Here is a 26350-nt window from a genome sequence, read left to right on the forward strand (position 1 = left end):
TTATATCTTCACTTACATATATATCTCTCTCTCTCTCTCTCTCTCTATAGGCCTATATATATAGTAATTTATAATGAGAGCGCCGCTAAAAATGCCAAAATGTGCACTCAAACGTTTGTGACTTTCGAAGAAAAGTTAAAAATGGCTTATCGTCAACAGCGAGAATGCGAAAGAATTACGTCATGAGCAATGGAGGTCATCTATATCTATATACGACTTGTCTGTGTCTGTCTGTCTGTCTGTCTGTCTGTCGGTCACTTCGCGATGCACGGCCAAATTTCTCGATGGATCTGCTTCAAATTTGGTGGGCATATTCAGGTACACCCAAAACACAATCTGGTCGATGAAAATTTTCAACACGTGCTCTCAGCGCGCAGCGCTGAACCGATTTTGGTATTTCTGTACATCCATTCCCAGTAACTCTTCCTTATCTTCTCCAGTGTTTTGCGCGTTTATCTCCCTTCCTTCGTACGGTGCGCCAGCAAAGCCGGGTCCCCGGCGAAGCCGGGTATTCGGCTCTACTTCTTCCGGCGAAGCGGGTATTCATCTAGTCTAATATATATAAATATATGTATAGGTTACAACACGAGTGGTTTTTTATATGGCTTGTATTTCAGTCAAGACCCAGCGGATGAATATCATCGGGAGACACGAGCCTCTGGCGAGTGGCTCTCGATTGATATTCCCGCTGGGTCTTGACTGAAATACAAGCCATATAAAAAACCACTCGTGTTGTAATCTGTATATCCCATTCTACCATCAAACACAAAGTGTAGACTACTAGCGGCACTGTTGCGATCTGTGGACTGTAAAACAGTGGTGCCAGCGAGACTTAGCCCTTTTGCAACCTTAAACTAAGTGACCGTCGCTGAAAAAATAAAACGAATGAGTGCATCGATAAGTACGCGGTAACACTACTTTCAGACCATTTAAAAGCTTTAAGTAAAGGTTCATAAGTTGCAAGAAAGTAATGAAGTCGTATAGAAATTAATTTAGTTGAAGCGCACAATTATTTTGTTTTGCGTTTCAGGTCGGCAGAACGGGCGAAACGGGTTTGGGACCCATTTGGCTTACTCGATTCAGAATCGATTCCACGTTGTTTTTCTCGAACGTGTTATTATACAATTAGGCTTATTGACAGAGAAGCAAATTTTAGGGAACAAATATGTAGGTTTAGATTTAACCATTTGCTCCCTATTTGAAATGTATCTACGTGATAAAATCAATTTTGCGAGTGTGTTTGCATGAATGAACCTAAACTGGTATGGGTGTGAGGAAAACGGGACCGACTTGGTGAAGTCGCGAATTGCTGACACGTCTGTCACCTCCGATTGATTGCATTTTGAAGGAATATGACTGGATTTCGGAAAAATACACACATGTTAAGTTCTTGGATACCTTCATCGCCAATGTGGACTTACTGCAGAGCCAGGCAAAAGAGTAGACTTGCTCGCAAAACACGTGAAACAGCCGATGTTTGATAGCGATGTTTGATAAAATGGCACCACAGAATTCATTATCGTTTATTTTGTCCAACCACTGATCAACAAGAGAGATTAAGGCAGTGTGGCAGGAATGCTTAGCTCTAAATCCTGATTGTTTAGGATGGAATAAGTTGTTTTTGTTGAAATGTGTTAGGATGTGTTTGTTGATATGCTTAGAGAGAGAGAGAGAGAGAGAGAGAGAGAGAGAGAGAGAGAGAGAGAGAGAGAGAGAGAGAGATAGATAGAGAGAGAACGAGAGAGAGAGAGAGAGAGAGAGAGACAGAGACAGAGACAGAGACAGAGACAGAGAGAGACATCACAATAACCCACATGAGTCACTTTCTGCACGCATTATTCTCTGTGTGAATGTTTGTGGTCGTCAGCCTTTTCAATCATAAGTTCGATCTCGTGAAAAAAGCAAAACATACACACACACCATAACACAAACATGCACATACATTCACCCAGAAACAAACACACACACACACACACACACACACACACACACACACACACACACACACACACACACATAACCTCACACAGCCCCCCCCCACACACACACACAACCACGCACACGAACATATACATTCACACACACACACCATCCTTAACGCACACTCACACACACTAACGCACGCACCCACACACACCCGTACACACACACACACGCACACACACACGCACACACACACCACACACACACACACACACACACGCACGCAAACAAGCTAACACGAACACACACACACACACCACACATACACACATACTTACTCACACAATCAAACGCGTGTGCGCGCGCATACAAATACACACAGACACACACACACACACGTACACACACACACACACATACACACACACACACACTTACAAACACATACACACATATAAATACACACACACACACATGCACACGCGCGCACTCACTCACACACATTAGCATGCGCACGCATATAAGCACACACACACACACACACACACACACACATACACACACACACACACACACACACACACACACAAACATGCCTTTACATAAATCCAGACACATACACAGACACAGACACACACACACCCAGACGCACACACACCCACACACGCGCGCACATACACACACACGCACAACCTTATACACACACACAAACACACACACACATACACACACACACATAAAACACACACACACACACACGTAAAACATACACACGCACACACACACACACACAAACACATACACACAGGTGCTTTACACATTCACACACATACACACGCACACACACACACACACAAACACACACACACTTGCAGTCACGCGCGCGCACACGCACTCAGGTACACACGTTCCGTCTGTGTGTGTGTGTGTGTGTGTGTGTGTGTGTGTGTGTGTGTGTGTGTGTGTGTGTGTATGTGCGTGTGCTTATGTGTGTGTGTGTGTGTATGTATGTACAACATGTGTCTGTATGCATGTGTACGTGCGGGTGTGTGAGTGTGAGTGTGTATGCATGCGTGCGTATGCGCGCGCGCGTGTCTGCGAGTGTTTGTTTATACGTGTCTATGTTTGCCTATGTGTGTGTGTTTGTGTGTGTGTGTGTGTGTGTGTGTGTGTGTGTGTGTGTGTGTGTGTGCTTCTGTATCTGTGAATGGGTGTGTGTGTGTTTGTCTGTGTATGTGTGTGTGTGTGTGTGTGTGTGTGTGTGTGTTTGTTTGTAATATATTGAGAGAGAGAGAGAAAGAGATGAGGAGGGGAAGAGAGAGCGAAAGGGAGAGAGATAGAAAGAGAGAAAAAAAGATAAGAGAGAGACTTTCATACGGACACAAAGAGAGACAGACAGATTTAGAGAGAGATGAAAAGAAAGAGAAAGACATAGGGAGAGGGAAGGGAGAAAGAAAGAAAGAATGAAAAAGAGAGAGACAGAGACAGAGACGTAGACAGAGAGACAGGCACAGAGGGACTGAGAGAGAGAGAGAGAGAGAGAGAGAGAGAGAGAGAGAGTCAGACAGAGAGAGACAGAGAAAGAGAGAGAGAGAGCAAGCAAGACAGAGAGAGAGACTGCGATAGAGAGAAAGAGACAGAGAGAGAGAGAGTCAACGGGCAAGCTCAGTACAGTGCAATAGTTTCTGGCGTGCCACCTCTCAGGTACGTTACAGAATGCTCCCCGCAAACACCCGTTGCCTAGACCATTCTCGGCGAGCGGTCGCCATTGTTACGCTTCAGTGACCCCAGACAATGGTACTCGTACCGAGCGCTTGCAAACGCTCGCGAGCGCCACAACAAAACTATGCGTTGCCTAGAAAACGTTCGCAAACGTTCTGTGGCGCTCTGCCTATGCAACGCACCCCTGCATCCGTAGGCATGACTAAACAGAAGAAAAACATAAGCGAGCCCAACGCAACAACCTCTGCTGGAGAGATAATTAATTTGAGTTTCTCCTCGTAAGTAAAAACTACCATGGGTTTTTCTCAGTGAATTATAGTGAAATGTTTAACCTTAAAGTTTTTATCAGGTTGATTTGGGAGTACTTTTTTTTGTGGCGGCGGTTACGGGGAACCCTGTAAAAGAAATCTTTGGTCCGGAAACTTGAATCGTGTTTTCATAGTTCTCTATATAATTTTCGCTTGTGTTCTGGTGCAGTTGACTTACCAGAAGATAAAATCGAGCTATTTTCAGTTACCAATTAAAAGGGTAAAACATTCAAGTAGGAGTTCACAAGTTGAAAAGTTCAAAACTTAGCCCGTTAAAGTTTTTTTTTATTTATTTATTTTTTTTTTTTTACAATGGTTAAGGGGATACGCAACATAGGATGTGACAACATCTAAGACAGTTCTCATTAGATTTACCCGTTTAATTGTATGTTTATTTGTGTTTTGTGCGTGAAATTTAGTTTTAAAAGTTGGTACAAAATTGTATTTTCCCCCCTATTTACCAGCAAAGTAACGATTTGCGTGGTCTTTATTGTTCCTCTATCACTCTTCTTCAGACGTGATCATATATATGATTGTTGATTAGTTCACATATTAACAATAGAATCTTAGAAATTTCATCAGTATCAATAACATCTGATACCCCATTAGGGGCGGATCAAATCATTTTTAAGGGGGGTTTCCAGATTCCTTTTAAGGACAATTCGACGACGCGAAGCGTTTAGTTGAGTGCGCGAAGCGTTCGAACCTCCTAGGGGCGACAGATGGAATGCTCCCCCCCCCCCCCCGCCCCGGAAAAATGTTGATAAAATCAAGGAAAATGGAGCAATCTGCTGCAATCTGAGCCACGAATCTTCCCCTCATACACCTTCCAAAAAGTAAATTTAAGAAGACCAATTTGGAATAAAATAAGAACAATCTGGTGCAACCTGAGCAAGCAAATTACCCAACTACTTTCCAAAACCGTCACTTAGAAGACAAAGGCCGGCTCTTTGGGGGGTCCGGGGGCATGCCCCCCCGATTTTTTTATATTATTAAAATCAAGGAAAATGGAGCAATCTGAGCCATCAGTTTTTCTATGTTTTCAACTTTTTTTTCTCTCCTTTTTTTTTTTTTTTTTAGGCTGAGGGGGGGGGGAGTTCCGGACCCCCCCCCCCCCCCCCCCCGGGATCCGCCCCTGGGCCCATAATACTCAAGTTACAGTCGTTATCTTGGACATTTGCCAGTTAAGCCCTATTTTATTTTGATATTTAGTGCACCATAAAGGTGGTCGTCTACATTTTTGCTTTTTTATATTTAGTCAAGTTTTGACTAAATATTTTAACATCGAGGGGGAATCGAAACGAGGGTCGTGGTGTATGTGCGTGCGTGCGTGCGTGTGTGTGTGTGTGTGTGTGTGTGTGTGTGTGTAGAGCGATTCAGACTAAACTACTGGACCGATCTTTATGAAATTTGACATGAGAGTTCCTGGGTATGAAATCCCCATACGTTTTTTTCATTTTTTTGATAAATGTCTTTGATGACGTCATATCCGGCTTTTCGTGAAAGTTGAGGCGGCACTGTCACGCCCTCATTTTTCAACCAAATTGGTTCAAATTTTGGTCAAGTAATCTTCGACGAAGCCCGGGGTTCGGTATTGCATTTCAGCTTGGTGGCTTAAAAATTAATTAATGACTTTAGTCATTAAAAATCGGAAAATTGTAAAAAAAATTAAAAATTTATAAAACGATCCAAATTTACGTTTATCTTATTCTCCATCATTTGCTGATTCCAAAAACATATAAATATGTTATATTCGGATTAAAAACAAGCTCTGAAAATTAAATATATAAAAATTATTATTAAAATTAAATTGTCCAAATCAATTTAAAAACACTTTCATCTTATTCCTTGTCGGTTCCTGATTCCAAAAACATATAGATATGATATGTTTGGATTAAAAACACGCTCAGAAAGTTAAAACAAAGAGAGGTACAGAAAAGCGTGCTATCCTTCTTAGCGCAACTACTACCCCGCTCTTCTTGTCAATTTCACTGCCTTTGCCATGAGCGGTGGACTGACGATGCTACGAGTATACGGTCTTGCTGAAAAATGGCAGCTACTTGACTAAATATTGTATTTTCGCCTTACGCGACTTGTTTCAATAATCTTATGGTTAGATTTCGATACACAATTATGTCAAATGATGAATGAACCATGGGGAAAAAAGTTATAGAAAAAAAATATACTGTATGTAAATTCATTTTTTATTTTTGGGTAGCGTGACTCACGCTTCCAATATTTTGTTTTCTGTTTGCTGAGAACATGTGCTTTGCCTAAAAATACTGACCAATCAAATTCATGTCACTATGCTTATAGCCACGCCCAAACAAGTGCAGCAACAGTTTGACACTGGAGCGCTGTCCAAGCTTTTTTTTAAACGCACGAAATGCACGGGATTTGAAAGGAGTTTTGCGCTTGGCATTTTCCAAATAAGGATATCCTACTATGAGTACTACGCTGGAATACTACAATGAATTTTCAAACGGCTACACTGGCTTCGTCTTTCCTGATTGAAAGGGGGTGTATTGTTGATATTTGTAGATAATAGACTCTGCATTTTAATGGTCAAATGGCGATTTCGGTATAAAAATGAAGACAAGGACCTTTAACCTTACAGAAAAGTTCATTTAAAAAAAAACTTAAATGAAACGTTTATCGATTTTACAAGGAGGGGTAGGGTGTTATCAGTTCAAGATATAATCCGACGCAAGAAACGAGGGAGTGTTCCGCGTTCCTGTGTGGCATTCAGAACAGCGTGGTTCCAACAGAAGACCATTTTTCACCGGCGAGATTGTTTCTTGAAAAGTTCATTGTCTGTGTTCTGGGTTTGACTGAAATCGGTGAGTAATTTATTACTCTCACACACACACACACACACACACACACACACACACACACACACACACACACACCATCTTATGACTGGGAGGATCCTTTAATGTATCTCACACACTACAGCTGTGAAGTGTTATCAGCGCTTACGTCGGCGAGTCGTTTTCGCACTCATTACAGTCACGAAAATCCAAATCGGCAAACAGTACTAATGCGGCATATTCCCGAGTGTTATCCGACATCTCCATCAAACTTCCATTACACTGTCATGTCAAAGTAGGTCATTGTGCTTGTCTCCGGCATGAAAAGCTTTGACGAAATGTTAATTTCCCGAGAAACACACAAGCAGACATACATACAAACAAACAAACAAACAAACAAACAGACAAACAAACGACACATTCCAAAACAAATCTATGGCCCAGCAGCTTCCTACGAAGAACGGTCCTTTTTTGGGATGAAATAATTACTAAATAATACGTATGTAAATCTGTTAATTTTTTTTTTTAAAGCAACAAAAAGAAAAAAAACCACTCTGCACAATAAGCAACCATTGTGTAGATTTTGTTTGTGTGTACAAGTTGGAAGTTGCTCCTGTCCAGTGGCGGATTAAAGGGGAAGAAAAAAAAGAGAGAGAGAGAGAGAGAGAGAGAGAGAGAGAGAGAGAGAGAGAGAGAGAGAGAGAGAGAGAGAGAGAGAGAGAGAGAGAGAGAGAGAGAGAGAGAGAGATGATTAAATGACAGTTTCTGAGCTCAGGTGGCCCTAGATTGCAGCATTTTGCTTCCTTGAAAAAACAAATACACACACGCACACACACACACACACACACACACACACACACACACACACACACACACACACACACACACACACTGACACACACGCACGAATATATACAGTAATTAGTAGTGGGATAATTTCTGGTTTCGAGACGCAGCGGCCGACAACTCTAAAGTTACCTGACATTGACAAGTCGAAGAATCGAGAGAACGTACGCCTGAGGTTTTTGTCGGGGTAAGGATTCCTTAGAAACAAATAATTAGGAGTAGGATAATTTTTTGCAGAATTAAGTGTCCCTTGTCGTTCTGTCACGGCGAGATAAATCCCTGCGCTACTGGGGAACCGAAGCTCGGTTATTGCAGATTAGCGTCAACTAGAAGTATATCAACACTCTTCAACATTTTAGCTGTACTGTTTCGTTTTCCTTATGAGATGAAAACTAGCCAGTAAACAAGCGCGGCTGACAGACAGATAGATAAATAGACAGATATTTCCTCTGCTTTTTCTCTGAGTCCTCATCTCTTTCCTTTTCTAGCCGTTTCTTTCTATTTTGCTTGTTCTTTCTGTCTAAACCAAAGCCACGCTCCTGGTACATTAATCTGGGGCGCTCTGACTGCAGTTTAAAATTTGTTTGTTTGTTTGTAAGAGAAGATGTAATAAAATCGAAGTCATGTTGGTTTAATCAATAGACGTGCGTCTTAACAGAGAAGACGTTTAATAACCATGCATGACACTTTTACGTGAATCTTTATATTTGTTTTTCAGGCTCCTCCTGCAAGTCATGAAGCTGACAGTACGACTCGCGGTGATTTTTGTCCTGGCTGTCGGCATCTTAACATTGTACTGCTCTTTGATGGTGACATCTTCACAGTGGCGCCAACATCGAGACATATTCGTGCTTCACCGTACCATTCCCAAAGATGTCACGGAGCAATGTTACACCAATATGTCAAGTAAAAGACACACACGGCAGCAATGCTCATTAGAGAAACTGTCACATGATTGTGATGCGCTGATAGAGATTCACGGTTACGAAAAGCCGGTGGACAAAGAGGAGCTAGACTTTCCATTGGCTTTCGGTATCAAGATGCACACGTCACCGCAACAGGCGGAGCAGCTGCTTCGCACCATCTACCGTCCGCACAACATCTACTGCATTCACGTCGACGAAAAGGCTGATGACAAAGTTTTTCGCCAGATGACGTCAATCGCGTCATGCTTTCCAAACGTCATCATGACGGACCGTATCAGTTACGTATACGCAAGTTTCGACGCTGTCAGGGCAGACCTGAGAACGATGGCGTGTGCTCTGGACAGCGCAGTGAGGTGGAAGTACTTCATGAACGTGGCAGGACAGGAGTTTCCGCTGAAGACGAACCTGGAGATGGTGCGCATTCTGAAGAAGCTGAACGGTACGAATGACATCGAGTCCTTTCCTGTGAATTTCAACTATCAACACCGCTTCTCGCGTGTTCACATAATGAAAAACGACAGGCTGATGAAAACGTCCATCAAGAAAAACCCTCCCTCGTTTGATATTCGCAAGGGGACGCAGTACAGCGCGTTCTCCAGAGCCTTCGTCACCACTTTCTTCTACGACGACAAGGTGAGCGACAAGGTGAGGGACATCATCAATTTCTTCCAGGACACTAGGTCCCCGGATGAACACATCTGGGCCACAATCAACCAGTTGCCATGGATACCGGGCGGGTACCCCGTTCACGTCAGGCACACCCCCAGAAACGAGCACCTGTCGAGGGCCGTGGTCTGGCAGGGAGGAGATGACTACAAATGCCGGGGGAAGTACGTTCGAGAAGTGTGCATACTCTCCATGGCAGACCTTCCGTGGCTACTGCAGCAGCCTAACCTGTTCGCCAACAAATTCAAACTGGACGTAGACTCCCGAGTGTTGCGATGTCTGGAGGCTGTTCTCAACCAGAGGGCGATGTCACGTGGTATTACCATCGACGAATCGTATATAGAGAATCTCCCGCATGTGAAGTTTCGCCGTAACAAAAGTGATATCACCACTAACCAAACTCATATCAGCGATAACATAAGTGATGTCAACAATAACAACACTCATCGACGAAGGAAATACAGTCAAACACTGATAAACGTGTCTGCAGTTCTGGATCAAACGAGTAGATCACGTGGTGCCACGACCGACGAATCGCATTAGGAGCATCTTTGTGTCATTTACCACCATAACTCATCAGCATTTGAAGCAGGGATCGCACTGTCTTTAAGTGAATTGCCAAGTTGACGCAAAACAAGACTTTTGCATTGCAAAAAAAAGACACATGTCAGGAGATTGTTCTCGATCAAGTAAGTAGATCAATTCGCCCCACGAACCAACGAATCGTATGCCGCGAATCATTCGTATGTCAATCACCGACATAGCGTACCAGTAATGGAAGCAGGGGTTACGTTGGCACTGAGTGATAGGTGACGTAAAACAATACCTATTTTGCGAAACAATATTTTAAAAAAATGCGTATGGCAAACGAACAATGCAATGCAAACGTGTGCAAATAACGCGACAGTTAACTGGAATACTTGTACATGTATTAAATATATGTCTTGATGGTGTTTTCTATTCACTCGCTCAGTGAAATGGTGTGACGAATTACGATTCGTATTCAGCGAAAGGGACAATGCGAAAGGGTGAAAGAATAGTCTCATTGTGAAGTCGCTCCCCAGCACCGCAAATTCAATCAACGAACGCGAAACAGCAAACGATTCAATTCAAGTCGCTTCTCCGTAAACTACCAAGAAGGCGATGGTGTGCTGCATTTTTTTTTCATTTTCATTGAATTATTATCACATTACTGTAAGCAGAAAGCCAGCAGCAACTAGAGCCGCACTTACCGTTGTGGGTGTGTTTAGGTGTCATCAACCACCTGCACTTCTGCCAGAATGTGATCTTTTACAGGTCACAGCGGTGAAACAGACACCGTGCATGTCATCACATAAAGTTGACCCGTGTCCGTTCCTGGATTCGAACCCGTAATCCCAGGGTCACAAGTCCATTGCACTACCAATTGAGTCGCGGTTTTTAGTGACACGAGTGACTACTGTGTCGATTATACGAGCTTTTAATAACGTCATCCGGCAGACGGTTCCGTGTACTGAAGGTAAAAAATGTCAGAGGCAGTTACAGTTTTATACCTTCTTCAATTATGCTTTTGAACAAACAGTATTTTTACATAGAGGGGGAATCAAGACGAGGGTCGTGGTGTATGTGTGTCTGTGTGTCTGTGTGTGTGTGTGTGTGTGTGTGTGTGTGAGAGTGTGTGTCTGTGTGTGTGTGTGTCTGTGTGTGTGTGTGTGTGTGTGTGTGTGTGTATGTGTGTGCGTGTGTGTGTGTGTAGAGCGATTCAGAGTAAACTACTGGACCGATCTTTATGAAATCTTACATGAGAGTTTCTGGGCATGATATCCCCAGAAGATTTTTTCATTTTTTGGATAGATGTCTTTGATGACGTCATATCCGGCTTTTTGTAAAAGTTGAGGCGGCACTGTCACACCCTCATTTTACAATAGAATTGATTGAAATTTTGGCCAAGCAATTTTCGACGAAGGCCGGACTTTGGTATTGCATTTCAGCTTGGAGGCTTAAAAATTAATTAATGACTTTGGTCATTAAAAATCTGAAAATTGTAATTAAAATTATATTTTTATAAAACGATCCAAAATTACGTTCATCTTATTCTTCATCATTTTCTGATTCCAAAAACATATACATATGTTATATTCGGATTAAAAACAAGCTCTGAAAATTAAAAATATAACAATTATGATTAAAATTAAATTTCCGAACTCGATTTAAAAACAATTTCATCTTATTCCTTGTCGGTTCCTGATTCCAAAAACATATAGATATGATATGTTTGGATTAAAAACACGCTCAGAAAGTTAAAACGAAGAGAGGTACAGAAAAGCGTGCTATGCAGCACAGTGCAACCACTACCGCGCTAAACAGGCTCGTCAATTTCACTGCGTTTTGCACGAGCGGCGGACTACGGTCATTGTGAAAAATTGCAGTGCGTTCAGTTTCATTCTGTGAGTTCCACAGCTTGACTAAATGTAGTAATTTCGCCTTACGCGACTTGTTTGCTTCTGTGATCACGATGCTGCTGTTTGAACTTTTGTGATTATTACTGCGTATTTCTTTTGCTGCAATTATAGATTTAAGAAACCACCACACATGTTGATTCGTACATTTGTTTTACATCTATGTGTGTGTGTGTGTGTGTGTGTGTGTGTGTGTGTGTGTGTGTGTGTGTGTGTGTGTGTGTGTGTGTGTGTGTGTGTGTGTGTGTGTGTGTGTGTGTGTGTGTGCAGTGAGTGTGTGTGTGCGCGTGCGTGTGTATGTGTGTGACTGTGTTTAAATGAATCTTTTACATCTTCTCGGGAAGATTATTTATATTCATCGGGACTGTTGGTTATTTAAGAATAGCACATTTATTTTAAAGTTGTGTTTTAGTTGTCCGTTTGCCACCAATGTAATTTAAGATGAACAGTGTGTGTGTGTGTGTGTGTGTGTGTGTGTGTGTGTGTGTGTGTGTGTGTGTGTGTGTGTGTGTGTGTGTTTTGCTAAAAATTTAAATTCTGCAATATGTAAGCTGTTGTCCCTCTGGAAAGCGTTCAGTGGCAGCAACTTTTCGTTGTATACACACAGAAAGGATGCAAAAAAGAGAGAAAGAAAGAAAGGAGCCGAAAGAAAGGACGATGGCAAATTAAAAACCAATTACAAAACTAACTAATTGTGTGGTTAGACTAAAGCTGAATCCACTGAACAATCGTATGTAGTTTGCTTAAGATGTTTATCTTTTTCTTTTATGTTTGTTAGACAGTAAAACAAAACTTCTAATATGAGAGGTCTTGAGAGTGCCGCTACAGCTTTGTTAAAAGCCGGATATGACGTCATCAAAGTCATTTATCACAGGTGGGGATATCATCTGGAAGAATTTGAATGTGACGTTTCATAGAGATCTCATCAGTAGTTTTCCGAGAATCGTACAACACACACACACACACACACACACACACACACACACACAAACACACACACACACACACACACACACACACACACACACACACACACACACACACACACACACACACACAACACACACACACAACACACACAAACAAACACACACACACACACGATTTCGAGACTACCAGAACATATAGTAAAAACTTTAACAAAAAAGATAGAGAGAGGGGCCCGAAAACCGAAAACACACAGATCTATAAAATTCAGACGTTTAGAGAGAGGGAGAGAGAGAGAGAGATAGAAAGAAAGAGAGAGAGAAAGGGAGAGAGAGATAGACACACACACACAGAAGAGAGAGAGGGAGAGAGAGAGACAGACAGACAGGAAATGAAAGAGAGGGAGATAGAGAAAGAAAAGAGAGAGACAGAGAGAGAAAAAGAGACATAGACAGAAAAAGAGAGACAGAGATTTACCGACTGACCGACTGACAGACAGACAGACAGTCTAGACGTGCGTGTAGTAACACCTGTGTTTGCATTGGAGTAGAGGCGCCCAGTGTTATGACTGCACACCGCAACAAGAGGTGTTTGCACAGCAGTCTACGCACGTGCACGGCACAGACACCCGAATTTTTTCTCTCCTTATTTTTCAAGGCGAAAACTGAGAACAAAATAGCAGATGAAAATGTCAACTTCCAAGGTGTAGCTTTTCAGTCGAGCTATAGGCTGTATGAAATTAGCGACTTACAACACTTACACAGGACATCTACGTCCTTGCCGGCGCCATACTCGATTTTCCTCCATGAAGATTTTGCTAAAGCTTGTCGTGTCCTTAATTGGGCGAAGACTACTACGCGAAGTATACTTCAGGAAGCTGACCGCACTGAGGTTTCGGTGAAAAGTCTTCGCGATGTCGACCCTGGGCTCAACTAGTAAGGATCGCCTTAAGCAGGGACCTATATTATGCCTTAAGCGAGCGTCGAATGACGTCACTAAAACTGCTTTAATATGCTTTTAGTCCTGTGTCAGTTTAGGTCCGTAGTGCCGATGCCTATTTCAGACTGGACAGAACGAGGACTTTACATCCTGTGTTAATTTGAGACACTTTGAAATTCAAGAGAAATAAGCACGTGTAAGTTGTCTGAATTCCATTAGGCTTAATTGAAAACATGATGGTAGAGTAGACATCTATCTGTTCCTTGTGTAGCACCTGCATCATTAGCAGGGTGAATATTACATTTCCAGTTCTTGCATATAATACTGGTTTCCGGTGCAGAGGGAGAGAGATTAAGAGAGATTGAGGAAGGAAGAGAGACAGAGACAGAGACATATAAAGAGATAGAGAGAGAGAGAAAGGGAGAGAGAGAGAGAGAGAGAGAGAGAGAGAGAGAGAGAGGAAGGAAGAGATACAGAGACAGAGACATATAAAGAGAGAGAGGGAGAGAGAGAGAGAGAGAGAGAGAGAGAGAGAGGAAGGAAGAGATACAGAGACAGAGACATATAAAGAGAGAGAGAGAGAGAGACCGAGACAGATAAAGAGAGAGAGACCGAGACAAAGAGAGATAGAGAGATAGACAGAGGAAGAGAGAGAGAGAGTGAGAGAGAGAGAGAGAGAGAGAGAGAGAGAGAGAGAGGAAGGAAGAGATACAGAGACAGAGACATATAAAGAGAGAGAGAGAGAGAGAGAGAGAGAGAGATAGAGAGAGAGAGGAAGGAAGAGATACAGAGACATATAAAGAGAGAGAGAGAGAGAGAGAGAGAGAGAGAGAGAGAGAGAGAGAGAGAGAGAGAGAGAGGAAGGAAGAGATACAGAGACAGAGACATATAAAGAGAGAGAGAGAGAGAGAGAGAGAGAGAGAGAGAGAGAGAGAGAGAGAGAGAGAGAGAGAGAGTAAGAGTATATGCTTTTAAAATCACAGTATTTCAGAATAGCTTTGCCTAGCACCCTCTTGAAAGAATGAAAAATTTCTGCAGACATCAGCAATGAAGACGGTGACGAGTGACTCTCGGCGACCATGACAACGTGATGATGATGATGATGATGATGCTGACGACGGTAAAGATGATGATGATGACGATAACGATGAAGACGACGACGATGACAACGGCAACGACGTCGGCAACAGAAATGAATGTTTTGGCAATGTTCTTGCTGTTGCTGCTACGCTTGATGATAACGACGGACACGCCGGTACTGATGACGAGGATAGCGACGACGACAACTATCGTGATGACAGTTGATGCCTTGCTGACATTTTGTCTTCTTTGTAAAAGAAAATTCGCACATAAAGTAAGGGAGATACTGGTTTTTTTGCTTTTATTGAGCCGCACAACATGCACATACCACTCATAACAGAAATCCTTCTAATACCAGTCAAAAGTCGATTGCCCTCAGTGCTCCTCGCAACCGTCTGCAGAATGACGTCATCAGGGAGAGAAAAACAGGCTGAATCGTGTTTCTCCAACAGGTAACATAATTATGTCAGTGGAATGCGCCTTCTTGTTTGCAAAACTGCAGGTAAAAGGAAACAGCCCCACAGACCAGAGACACCGCGTCTGCTTGCGAGAAACTCGCGTTGATTGCCCGAATTGTTTGGTGCAGTTAAAGGCACAATCCTTCCAGTGCAATCGGTTTAGCTTACTATCGCAGATAATGCCAGAAAACCACCCTTCCTCATAGACGCATAGCAAATATCAACTACCTGGTTGCTTTGTGTAAAAAATAGGAATTTTGTTATGAATCAATTTTGCCGAATACGCTGGTGCCAGAAACAAAATTCGTTTATCAAAAAGACAAAAACAAAAAAAAAACCTTCCCCACAGACAGCAGCCAGACAGCGGATGTTTGGTATGTGTCCGCAAGGCAGGATAGTCTTTGGCCGGTGTAACACGAGAAAATTACTCCCACGAGATTTTTACTCCGGAGTAAAAATTTCGTACGAAAATGTTACTCCCTTTACGAAAAAAGCACTCCCCCATTACACGAGAAAATTACTCCCCACGACAGGTGAGTTCCGAGTTAACATTTCGTACACAAATGTTACTCCCCTGACGAATAAAAAACGAATAAATTGCTTCACCCTAACACGAGCAATTTAACTTCCCATGCCAGGTGCACGAAATTTATACACCCTTGTCCCCTGTTAGTCTTGGTGGTGGAAGGGGTGGAGGGAGGGTAGCGCGACATTCGTTTGCGCGAGATCACATATTGGCTTTATCCCTTCGCCCGCATCCCATTTTCGCGTACGAGATTTTTACTGGAAGTAAAAAAAATGGGGAGTACAAATTTTGTGGAGGGAGTAATTTTTTCGTGCCTTGGGGAGTTCTTTTCTCGTACGAAAAATGTACTCGGAGTAGAAATTTCGTACGAAATGTTTACCCCGGAGTACATTTTTCGTGGAGTAAAAATTTCGTGTTACACCGGACATTTGTGTGTGTTTCCAATGACAAGGCAAACACATGTTGGGTTACTTTTGTTTCAGATTGAAGTTTGTGTTTTATCATCACATGCGCCAAAGGCTTTGTATTGGCCGGAAACAGTGCGAGCTTTGTCACCTGCATGTCGAAGAAGAGAAATTAACGTTTCTTCTGGAGTCTGTAAAACCGATTTGTTTTTAAATGTCAAAAAATGTCATGGGGTCAGTCGGGGATCGGAACTAGTGATTTTTGGGGGGCCTTGTTCCACGTGAAATCCTGGGGAGATCTGTGGGGGTGAAAATATTGGACTGGGTGGCCGAGTGGTAAACGCACTTGCGCTCGGAAGCGAGAGGTTGCGAGTTCGACCCTGGGTCAGGGCGTTAGCAATTTTCTCCCCCCTTTCCTAACCTAGGTGGTGGGTTCAAGTGCTAGTCCTTCGGATGAGACGAAAAACCGAGGTCCCTTCGTGTACACTACATTGGGGTGTGCACGTTAAAGATCCCACGATTGACAAAAGGGTCTTTCCTGGCAAAATTGTATAGGCATAGATAAAAAATGTCCACCAAAATACCCGTGTGACTTGGAATAATAGGCCGTGAAAAGTAGGATATGCGCCGAAATGGCTGCGATCTGCTGGTCGATGTGAATGCGTGATGTATTGTGTAAAACATTCCCTCTCACACGGCATAAATAGATCCCTGCGCCTTGAGTCCAAGTCTGGAGATGCGCGCGCGATATATAAGACTTCATATAATATAATAATATATTCGTGTACGCGAGAAGAACGGTGCATTTAACGCCCGTTTATGTGCCTTTTTGTTCTCACAACAAACGCTCCCCGCCCAGCCCCATCAATCCTAACCCCCAATATCCCTTCCCCACACCTTCTCCCACACAAGCACCTTCTTTCTACCTCCTCCCCCGCGTGGCTTCAATCCTTTGAATATTTCTCGGTTATTCTTGTAGTACTTTTTACGGGGTCTGACAAATGAACGAACCGTAAATCTGGAGGAACGCTTGCCAGGAAAACACTATACGTACACGGCGCACCGTGTACGTAATAGATGACGTTGGTCTTCACACGAAAAAGTTGCACCTTACTTTGATGAATGGAGGTGTAGAACATACACAAATACGCGCTTGCGCGGATACACTGTGCTTGGGGGGGTGGGGGGGGGGGGGGGGGGGGTGGGGGTGGAGATAGAGGACGAGAGAGAGGGAGAGAGACAGACAGACTGGCAGACAGACAGACAGACAGACTGGCAGACAGACAGACAGAATGACTGACAGAAACACAGACAGACAAACAGAAGACAGACAGACAGACAGTAACTGAGACAGACAGACAGACAGACACAGAGAGACAAAGAGATGGAGAGACAAAGAGATGGAGAGAGAAAGAGACAGAGACTGAGGAAGAGAAGACATACATGGAGATAGACAGAGAAACAGACAGGCAGAGGGACAAACAGACACACAGAAAAACACTGAGACAAAGGCAGGGAGACAAGACAAACATATATATATATATGTATATATATATAGAGAGAGTGAGAGAGAGAGAGAGAGAAGGAGAGAGAGAGACTGAGAGAGAGAGAGAGAGAGAGAGAGAGAGAGAGAGAGAGAGAATTGAATTGAATTGAACTTTATTTAACAAGGATTAAGATTTAAGGCTACGCCTTTTCTTACAATAGACACACAATTATATAATTAAATAATTAAACAGATTAAAAAGTTAAACAGTTAACCAACAAAAGGAGGTCGGAAAACTTCAGCACGTGATAATAAAGATGAATCGGTGGGATCAAGTTGACCGACCCATATCTGTGGGTAGCTTTATTAAATAATGATGTAATGTAAATCGGCGAGAGAGAGAGAGAGAGAGAGAGAGAGAGAGAGAGAGAGAGAGAGAGAGAGAGAGAGAGAGAGAGAGAGAGAGAGAGAGAGAGAGAGACTGACTGACAGACTATTAGGGTTTAACGTCCTCTTAGACCAACTGGTCTATATTGGGACAGGTATTGGTAATATACTGAAGATATGGTGTGCTACTTTGATTCGAACAAGCCCGCTCCCGTGGCTGTCTTCTTCGACACACCAGCATCGGGTTTGTCTCGTCAAAGTATCGAAATACGATCATGATAATCAGAGACGAGAGATGATGCATGGGTGTCTTCGTGTTTTCCAAGCCCTGAGACTTTTGCTGTGAACGTGGGATCTTTTTCGTGCGCATGTGTTGACTCCGATAAATAAATCTCTCGCCGAACGTGGGGATCGAACCCACGCTGATAGACCAACTGGCTATCCAGCGCGCTACCAACTGAGCTACGTCCCCACCGAGAGAGAGAGAGAGAGAGAGAGAGAGAGAGAGAGAGAGAGAGAGAGAGAGAGAGAGAGAGAGAGAGAGGGTGAAGGTAGAGAGAGAGAGAGAGAGATCGAGAGAGAGAGAGAGAGAAAGAGAGAGAGAGAGAGAGAGAGAGAGAGAGAGAGAGAGAGAGAGAGAGAGAGAGAGAGAGAGAGAGAGAGAGAGAGGGGAACCCCTAAAGAAAATATCAAGAACACCAATTAGAAGAAGAAGAAGAAGAAGAAGAAGAAAACTCATGTTCATTCATGTTTTTAGCACGAGTGGAGTTTTACGTGTATGACCGTTTTTACCCCGCCATTCGTGTTTCTATAACCCACCGAACTCTGACATGGATTACAGGATCTTTTCCGTGCGCACTTGGTCTTGTGCTTGCGTGTACACACGAAGGGGGTTAAGTCACTAGCAGGTCTGCACATAAGTTGACCTGGGAGATCGAAAAGATCTCCACTCTTAACCCACCAAGCGGCAGCGACCGGGATTCGAACTCCCGACCTCCCGATTAGAAGGCCGACGTCTTACCACCACGCCACTGTGCCCGTCGAACCATCCTGCTCATTAACGCGATCATATGAACCACCACAGATTTTTTCAGTTTTTGTACTTATGACAACTTGGACATACAGAAAATTAACAGTCTTTCTTTCCCCGCCCAAAGTTGGAATGTGTTGCTGAATTAAGTTTATAAGTGAAAACAATGTAAAAACACAAAATAAATTCAATATTTAATTGCCAGATCTAAACAGGCAACTGATTTGTTGTTTTTGTCTATGTGGAAAAATGCTCTTCTCAAACGCAAGGACATATATTTTGGGGCTCAAACGATCAATAGTTGAGTAACATTTAGAGAAGGTTGAAAAAGATAACTTAAATTTATGATACATATGAGATGCAAATGAAGGCTTGTCCGATCATAACTCGCGAAAGCCAGACAAGATCCTTTTAATGTGTATCTGCTCTACCACCACCCCCTCCTCCTCCCAACCTCTCCGAAGACTGACTCACGAACTGTTCTTCTTCTACGTTCATGGTCTAAAACTCCAACGTGCACTCGTGTGTTTTTTCGCACGAGTGAGTTTTTACGTGTTTGACCGTTTTTACCCCGCCATTCGGAACTCCGACATGAATTACATGATCTTTTCCTTGCGCACTCGGTCGTGTACTTCCGTGTACACACGAAGGGGCATAAGGCACTAGCAGGTCTGCACATACGTTGACCAGGGAGATCGGACAAATCTCCACCAATAACTTCTTCTTCTTCTTCGTCTTCGTTCATGGGCTTAGACTCCCACGTTCACTCATGTTTTTAGCACGAGTGGAGTTTTACGTGTATGACCGTTTTTACCCCGCCATTCAGGCAGCATACGCCGATTTCGGGGGAGGCATGCTGGGTATTTTCGTGTTTCTATAACCCACCGAACTCTGACATGGTGCGCATAACTCGCAGGTAACAGCCCCACCTGTCAAATATACTTCACCGTGGGCGTTAACACCTTTCAAATTAGATTTATCCTCCCCATTATTTGCAACCATGGCTAGCGGTTGTTCCGTGCAGTTTCCCAATAGAATGAGCATTTCACTCGTCGACAGTCTATAAAAAGTGTAAACCACTTTAAGTCTGAGGCGTGAAGATTTTTTTCTTGGTTGTTTTAATATTTCTTGTATGTGTTTAGGTGAGAAAAATAGACGAACTACAGTTTTATGGTTGAGAATGTTTTCTTGTGTCTTCTTGATTTACGTTGCGGGATCCTCATGTCGTTTTAAATTCAAGATAACTTAAGTAATCTTTGAAGAAAACATAAGCAGACGTTCTTCGGTTCAACATACTTTTAATTTGACAAAAAATGTTCACCTTTCCGTTTTCTATTTCTTACTCACTCTCTTGCTTTTAAAATGCACTGCGGAGGTTTTAGTTAGAGGCGTTCAAAATAAGATATGCGAATATACATCAGTCGGCGACAGATAAGACAGACGTTTCTGTGGAGAAAAGCGACTACAGGAATATTTTTGTCTTTTCTCCATATGCAATTTTCTTCTTAAAGTATATAGAGTGAAGAAGAAGAGAAGACGTAGAGAGCAGAATATATTATTGAGTTAGTATTGAAACGATGTGGAATTAAGATTCACACTCTAAAATCATATTTGTTCTTTCCCTTAGTAAATGGTTTGGAAATAGGTATGATCCAGTCCTTTCTCATTGTTCTCTTGCGGTAGAATTTAATTAGCTCTGACACGATGGCGCCGAACGGACTGGATTCAAGCCATCGAGGTCGGAGAGGCCAGTCTGTGAACCTTTTTGCCCCCTCTCCCATGTAACCTTTCTGTATTGACTTTTTAACCCCTAGGTCACTTCTCCTGTCACTAACCCCCTACGCCTTTGTTTGTGCGCGAGGGCAGTCAGCGAAAGCATTGTTTTGCTACATCCACCACTCACCTCCCTCCTCCCCAACCCCCCTTTCCTTTTTGACCTAATTCTTGTCTTTTCTTTTCTGTAGCTTTTATATCATTCTTTCTTTTACCCATGTATTCGATATACATATGTATTCTGTATTCATTTGTTTAGTAGAATGTAGATTTTATGTTTATCATCTACATATGAGAAGCCTGTTGAATATACACTGTGTTTTATTGTGGTTAACTTGTAACTGCATATGTTTTTTGGTGTGACATGACTATTTTGCGAGGTAATAGTCAGAGGTTTTGCACTTTGTTCACAGTGTTGATAACCAATGAGTGTTTGGTATCAAATGATGCGTCGAAGAATTTCCATTTTATTGATGTATTTCTTTATAGCGTTTTTGATGTAGTTTTCTTAGTACAGGAGTTTTTGTGTATTTTTGAGGGATTTTAACTGTAGCTTCTTTGGAGGCTGACAGCAGCCTCGAAACTCTCCCCCCTCCCTCCCCATTTTGTTCTGTGGTCCCAGAGCGACGTTTTCATTGGTTCTTTAGCGGTGACGTCAGGGACAGTCACGAAAGGTATATAAGCTGTTAGTTTTTGAGGTTCGGCGGGGGGGGGGGTAGCTCAGGTGGTAGAGCACTGGACTTGTGATCGAGAGGTCGCTGGTTCGAATCCGGGCCGGGACGGACACGGGTCAACTTTATGTGCAGACCCAGATACGGTATCCATCTCCCACCCCCGTGTCACCACAATGGCACGTTAAAGATCTTGGTCATTCTACCATAAGTGCAGATGGCTGATACCACCTAAACACGCAAACATCAAAAAGCCGTGAGGGCGTAAAACTCGAATCGTATAAACCAAGTCATGTCCAATATAGGCAACCAAGACCTGACGGACAATAAGCCCCTTAAAATTTACTATTTACTGGTTCGGCGGGAGTCTGAGCAACCAACCTGACTTTGTGTCTAAAAGGTATACCGGACTTCCCACTTAGGGTTACAGCATTGCTTCTTTGGGAATGGTTGTGGGAGGGTCCCAACCTGAGTACCGAACGGTTGTGGGAGGGTCCCAACCTAGTATTGAAGTATTTGTTGTCATCTCTAAGTTGTCCTCCGGGGTCTGAGCAACCAACCTGACTTTGTGTCTAAAAGGTATACAGTATAGACCGGATGTATAAAACACCGGATGTATGAAAGTCTGGATTTATGAAAGGGGTAGGCAGGGTCCCAGCAGAAGCTACTCTTTGTTATTACTTAGAATTTTCCGGTTGTATGAAAATCGGATGTATAAAAGTCCGGTTGTATGAAAGCAAATCTCTGGTCCCGAGCAGCACAAATGCGTTGTTGCAAGACCGGTTATAAGAAAACGAAAGTAGACCCAAGTGACCAAAGTGTGGTAAGAGTAATTTCCCTTCCGAGCGACTCGAACTTGCAAAATGGCGGACCGCAAAGCGAAAGCTACAGGCAAACGTAGAGTGTTGACATTGTCTGAGCGCCTTAAAATCATAAAGGCAGTAGAGGACAGTCCACACAAATCCCCTTTTCCCGATAAATGGGGTAGACAGGTCCGAGGAGAACATTTACCTCCGAAATCTCTGTGGCCATTTTGAGCGGGTGGTGTCCACAAAGGTAGTCTAAATGAGGATCGATGCCCTGAAAACTTCCCCACCAACTGATTTTTATCCAGATTCTATAGCTGTCAACGAGTTGTTCTGTTTAATTTGTTTCTCCATTCAATCATTTTTTTTAACCTGTTACAAATTTGTCACAAAGACCCATAAAAGCCCAGAAGGCATTTTTGTTACATTTATAACCAGAGACATTGGTCATGGATGTGAATCAGTTGTTATCTTTTTATGGTTTTTTTTGTTGTATTTTATTTTGTTGTATTTTATTTAGTTGTTTTTATGTTGTTGTTGATTTTATCCATTAAACTGATTTTATGTTTAACTCCATTAATAATCTGTTTTGTTTGTCTATTCAGTCATTTTAGCCTGTTATAAATTTGTCATGACTGAAGAGCCATAATAGCCCAGGAAGGCATTTTTTGGTACAATTAGTACCAGAGGCATTGGTCGTGGGTGTGACTCAGTTGTTTTTTTACATTTAGTCAAGTTTTGACTAAATGTTTTAACGAAGAGGGGGGAATCGAGACGAGGGTGTGGTGTATGTGTGTGTATGTGTGTCTGTCTGTGCGTGTGTGTGTGTAGAGCGATTCAGACTAAACTACTGGGCCGATCTTTATGAAATTTGACATGAGAGTTCCTGGGTATGATATCCTCAGACGTTTTTTTCATTTTTTTGATAAATGTCTTTGATGACGTCATATCCGGCTTTTCGTGAAAGTTGAGGCGGCACTGTCACGCCCTCATTAATTTTTTTCAACCAAATTTTGGTCAAGTAATCTTCGACAAAGCGCGGACTTCGGTATTGCATTTCAGCTTGGTGGCTTAAAAATTAATTGATGACTTTGGTCATTAAAAATTTGAAAATTGTAAAAAAAATATTTTTTTTATAAAACGATCCAAATTTACGTTCATCGTATTCTCCATCATTTGCTGATTCCAAAAACATATAAATATGTTATATTTGGATTAACAACAAGCTCTGAAAATTAAATATATAAAAATTATTATCAAATTTTTTTTTTCGAAATCAATTTAAAAACACTTTCATCTTATTCCTGGTCGGTTCCTGATTCCAAAAACATATAGATATGATATGTTTGGATTAAAAACACGCTCAGAAAGTTAAAACGAGGAGAGCTACAGAAAAGCGTGCTATCCTTCTCAGCGCAACGAATACCCCGCTCTTCTTGTCAATTCCACTGGCACTGCCTTTGCCACGGGCGGTGGAGTGACGATGCTACGAGTATACGGTCTTGCTGCGTTGCGTTCAGTTTCATTCTGTGAGTTCGACAACTACTTGACTAAATGTTGTATTTTCGCCTTACGCGACTTGTTTTATGTTGTTGTTGTTTTAATCCATTAAACTGGTTTTAAGTTTAACTCACTTTTTTGTATTCCGTGCGCGCGCGTGTGTGTGTGTGTTATAAATGTGTGCGTTTTGGAGAGAGAGAGAGAGAGAGGGAGAGAGAGAGAGGGAGAGAGAGAGAGAACTCAGAAAATGTTATTTGCTACGCCAACCGGGTCATTACAAAGCTTCCACGACCAAAAACATTGTCAAAAGCGCAAAAGGGTTGTGGAGGGAACACACACAATACAGTTGAGCCACACACAAACACACACGCACACACACACACACACGTGCGCGCGAGCGCACACACACACACACAGAGGGACGGGAGGGGGGGGGGGGGGGGGGGGAGAGTGCACGGCCTTATGCAAAGCAGAACAGTTCCTTACACAAACAGTTGCTCTTTCTATCGGTTGTCCTGACTGTGTCCGTGTATGTAAGTACATGTACTTTTGCACATGTTATTCACAACCCTTTTCTTCTAACAAAGATATGTATCAAAACATTTAAACATAAAAAAAACAAATAAATACAAAAATGATATGAAAAAACCCCTACTTTTATCAAGTAACAGACGCGTGGCCGGATGTATGAAAGTCAATCCACAATATTTTCATACATCCGGTTAACCGGATTTAGTAAAGACCGGATGTATGAAAGACAAAAAGTGGGTCCCGACGACTTTCTTACATCCGGTCTCGACTGTACCAGACTCCGCCCTGTGGACTGAACTAACAGGGTTCTTCTTCTTCTGCGTTCGTGGGCTGAAACTCCAACGTACACTCGTGTTTTTTGCACGAGTGGAATTTTACGTGTATGACCGTTTTTTACCCCGCCATTTAGGCAGCCATACGCCGTTTTCGGAGGAAGCATGCTGGGTATTTTCGTGTTTCTATAACCCACCGAACTCTGACATGGATTACAGGATCTTTTTCGTGCGCACTTGGTCTTGTGCTTGCGTGTACAATCAATCAATCAATCAATATGAGGCTTATATCGCGCGTATTCCGTGGGTTCAGTTCTAAGCGCAGGGATTTATTTTAATTTTTTTATTTTTATTTTTTGTTTTTATGCAATTTATATCGCGCACATATTCAAGGGATTTATTTATGCCGTGTGAGATGGAATTTTTTTACACAATACATCACGCATTCACATCGGCCAGCAGATCGCAGCCATTTCGGCGCATATCCTACTTTTCACGGCCTATTATTCCAAGTCACACGGGTATTTTGGTGGACATTTTTATCTATGCCTATACAATTTTGCCAGGAAAGACCCTTTTGTCAATCGTGGGATCTTTAACGTGCACACCCCAATGTAGTGTACACGAAGGGACCTCGGTTTTTCGTCTCATCCGAAAGACTAGCACTTGAACCCACCACCAAGGTTAGGAAAGGGGGGAGAAAATTGCTAACGCCCTGACCCAGGGTCGAACTCGCAACCTCTCGCTTCCGAGCGCAAGTGCGTTACCACTCGGCCACCCAGTCCCCACACGGGGGTGTTCGGACACCGAGGAGAGTCTGCATACAAAGTTGACTCTGAGAAATAAATCTCTCGCCGAACGTGGGGACGAACTCACGCTGACAGCGGCCAACTGGATACAAATCCAGCGCGCTACCGACTGAGCTACATCCCCGCCCTAACTAACAGGGTTAAAAACAAACGTTCCGCAGTCCCAGGTTACCACACGGCGAGTAAAGTGGCGTCGCTTTACTCTTTTACTTTATTTTTCTTCATGCCCCGAACCCCTGCCCAAATTTTTCGGCCATTATTTTTAGGACATAGGATATTTTATTTTAGTAGCGTTATTTGCTAAGGGTACCTACGGGTCATGCCCAAATTTTCAACCATTTTAGGACTTAAAATATATTTTTAAGTAGTAGGAAAATTACAGGAATATAGTGAACCAATGTACAGATATACTTTCTGAAAAGAACGTACGCCTTGTATTGAGTTGTTTTCATGATTTGTTTTGATTCAATACAATTTTGAACTTCACCTGCCTCTTCTTGAGTTTATATTCTGTGTGTCTGTTTGTCCATTCGTGTGATTGCCATCCTGACAAAATTTAATGACCTTCAAACACGTATAACATCTTAGACACAGACACAGACAGTTAGAGTTAATGTGAAGCTAAGACCGCTCGGCTTTACATTTCCAAGCATTCAGAGTAGACACATTCCAGAAATAACATTTTCAGCGTTTTTATTGGCAGTGGGAGAATTGCAACCCCGGAATAGTGAGGCTTACACGTGAAGCCACTGATCATTGGTGGAAAGCGATCATGGTCTGTCTATGTGTGTGTGTGTGTGTTTGTGTATGTGTGTGTGTGTGTGTGTGTGTGTGTATGTGTGTGTGTGTGGATTTGGATGTGTGTGGGTGTGTTTGTGTGTGTATGTGTGCGTGCGTGTGTGTGTGTGTGTGTGTGTGTGTGTTCGTGTGTGTGTGTGTGTGTGTGTTCGTGTGTGTGTGTGTGTGTGTGTGTGTGTGTGTGTGTGTGTATGTGTGGTCGTCCGTCTCTGAAGGTTCGTTTCCCACAAATCAGTCAAAATCAGTTCTACTTTTAAATACATGTACTAATAGATTACCTTAACCCCCCCCCCCCCCCACACACACACACC

The 26350-nt window shown here is 42.7% G+C and overlaps 2 protein-coding genes across 2 annotated transcripts in view; one reads left to right on the forward strand and one right to left on the reverse strand.

Moving 5' to 3' along the window:
• LOC138962205 (beta-1,3-galactosyl-O-glycosyl-glycoprotein beta-1,6-N-acetylglucosaminyltransferase 3-like) overlaps positions 1-11791 on the forward strand; it is a 40239-nt gene extending 28448 nt beyond the window's left edge. Inside the window, exon 2 of the mRNA XM_070333937.1 lies at positions 8331-11791. Within this exon, the coding sequence (XP_070190038.1) occupies positions 8347-9747 (1401 nt within the window). The 5' untranslated portion in view covers positions 8331-8346 and the 3' untranslated portion in view covers positions 9748-11791. The remainder of the gene's footprint in view (positions 1-8330) is intronic.
• LOC138962206 (ras-related and estrogen-regulated growth inhibitor-like) overlaps positions 1-26350 on the reverse strand; it is a 79434-nt gene that overhangs the window by 43667 nt on the left and 9417 nt on the right. The window lies entirely within an intron of this gene.

Source organism: Littorina saxatilis, linkage group LG3 (genome assembly GCF_037325665.1).
Source record: "Littorina saxatilis isolate snail1 linkage group LG3, US_GU_Lsax_2.0, whole genome shotgun sequence".
NCBI lineage: Eukaryota > Metazoa > Mollusca > Gastropoda > Littorinimorpha > Littorinidae > Littorina > Littorina saxatilis.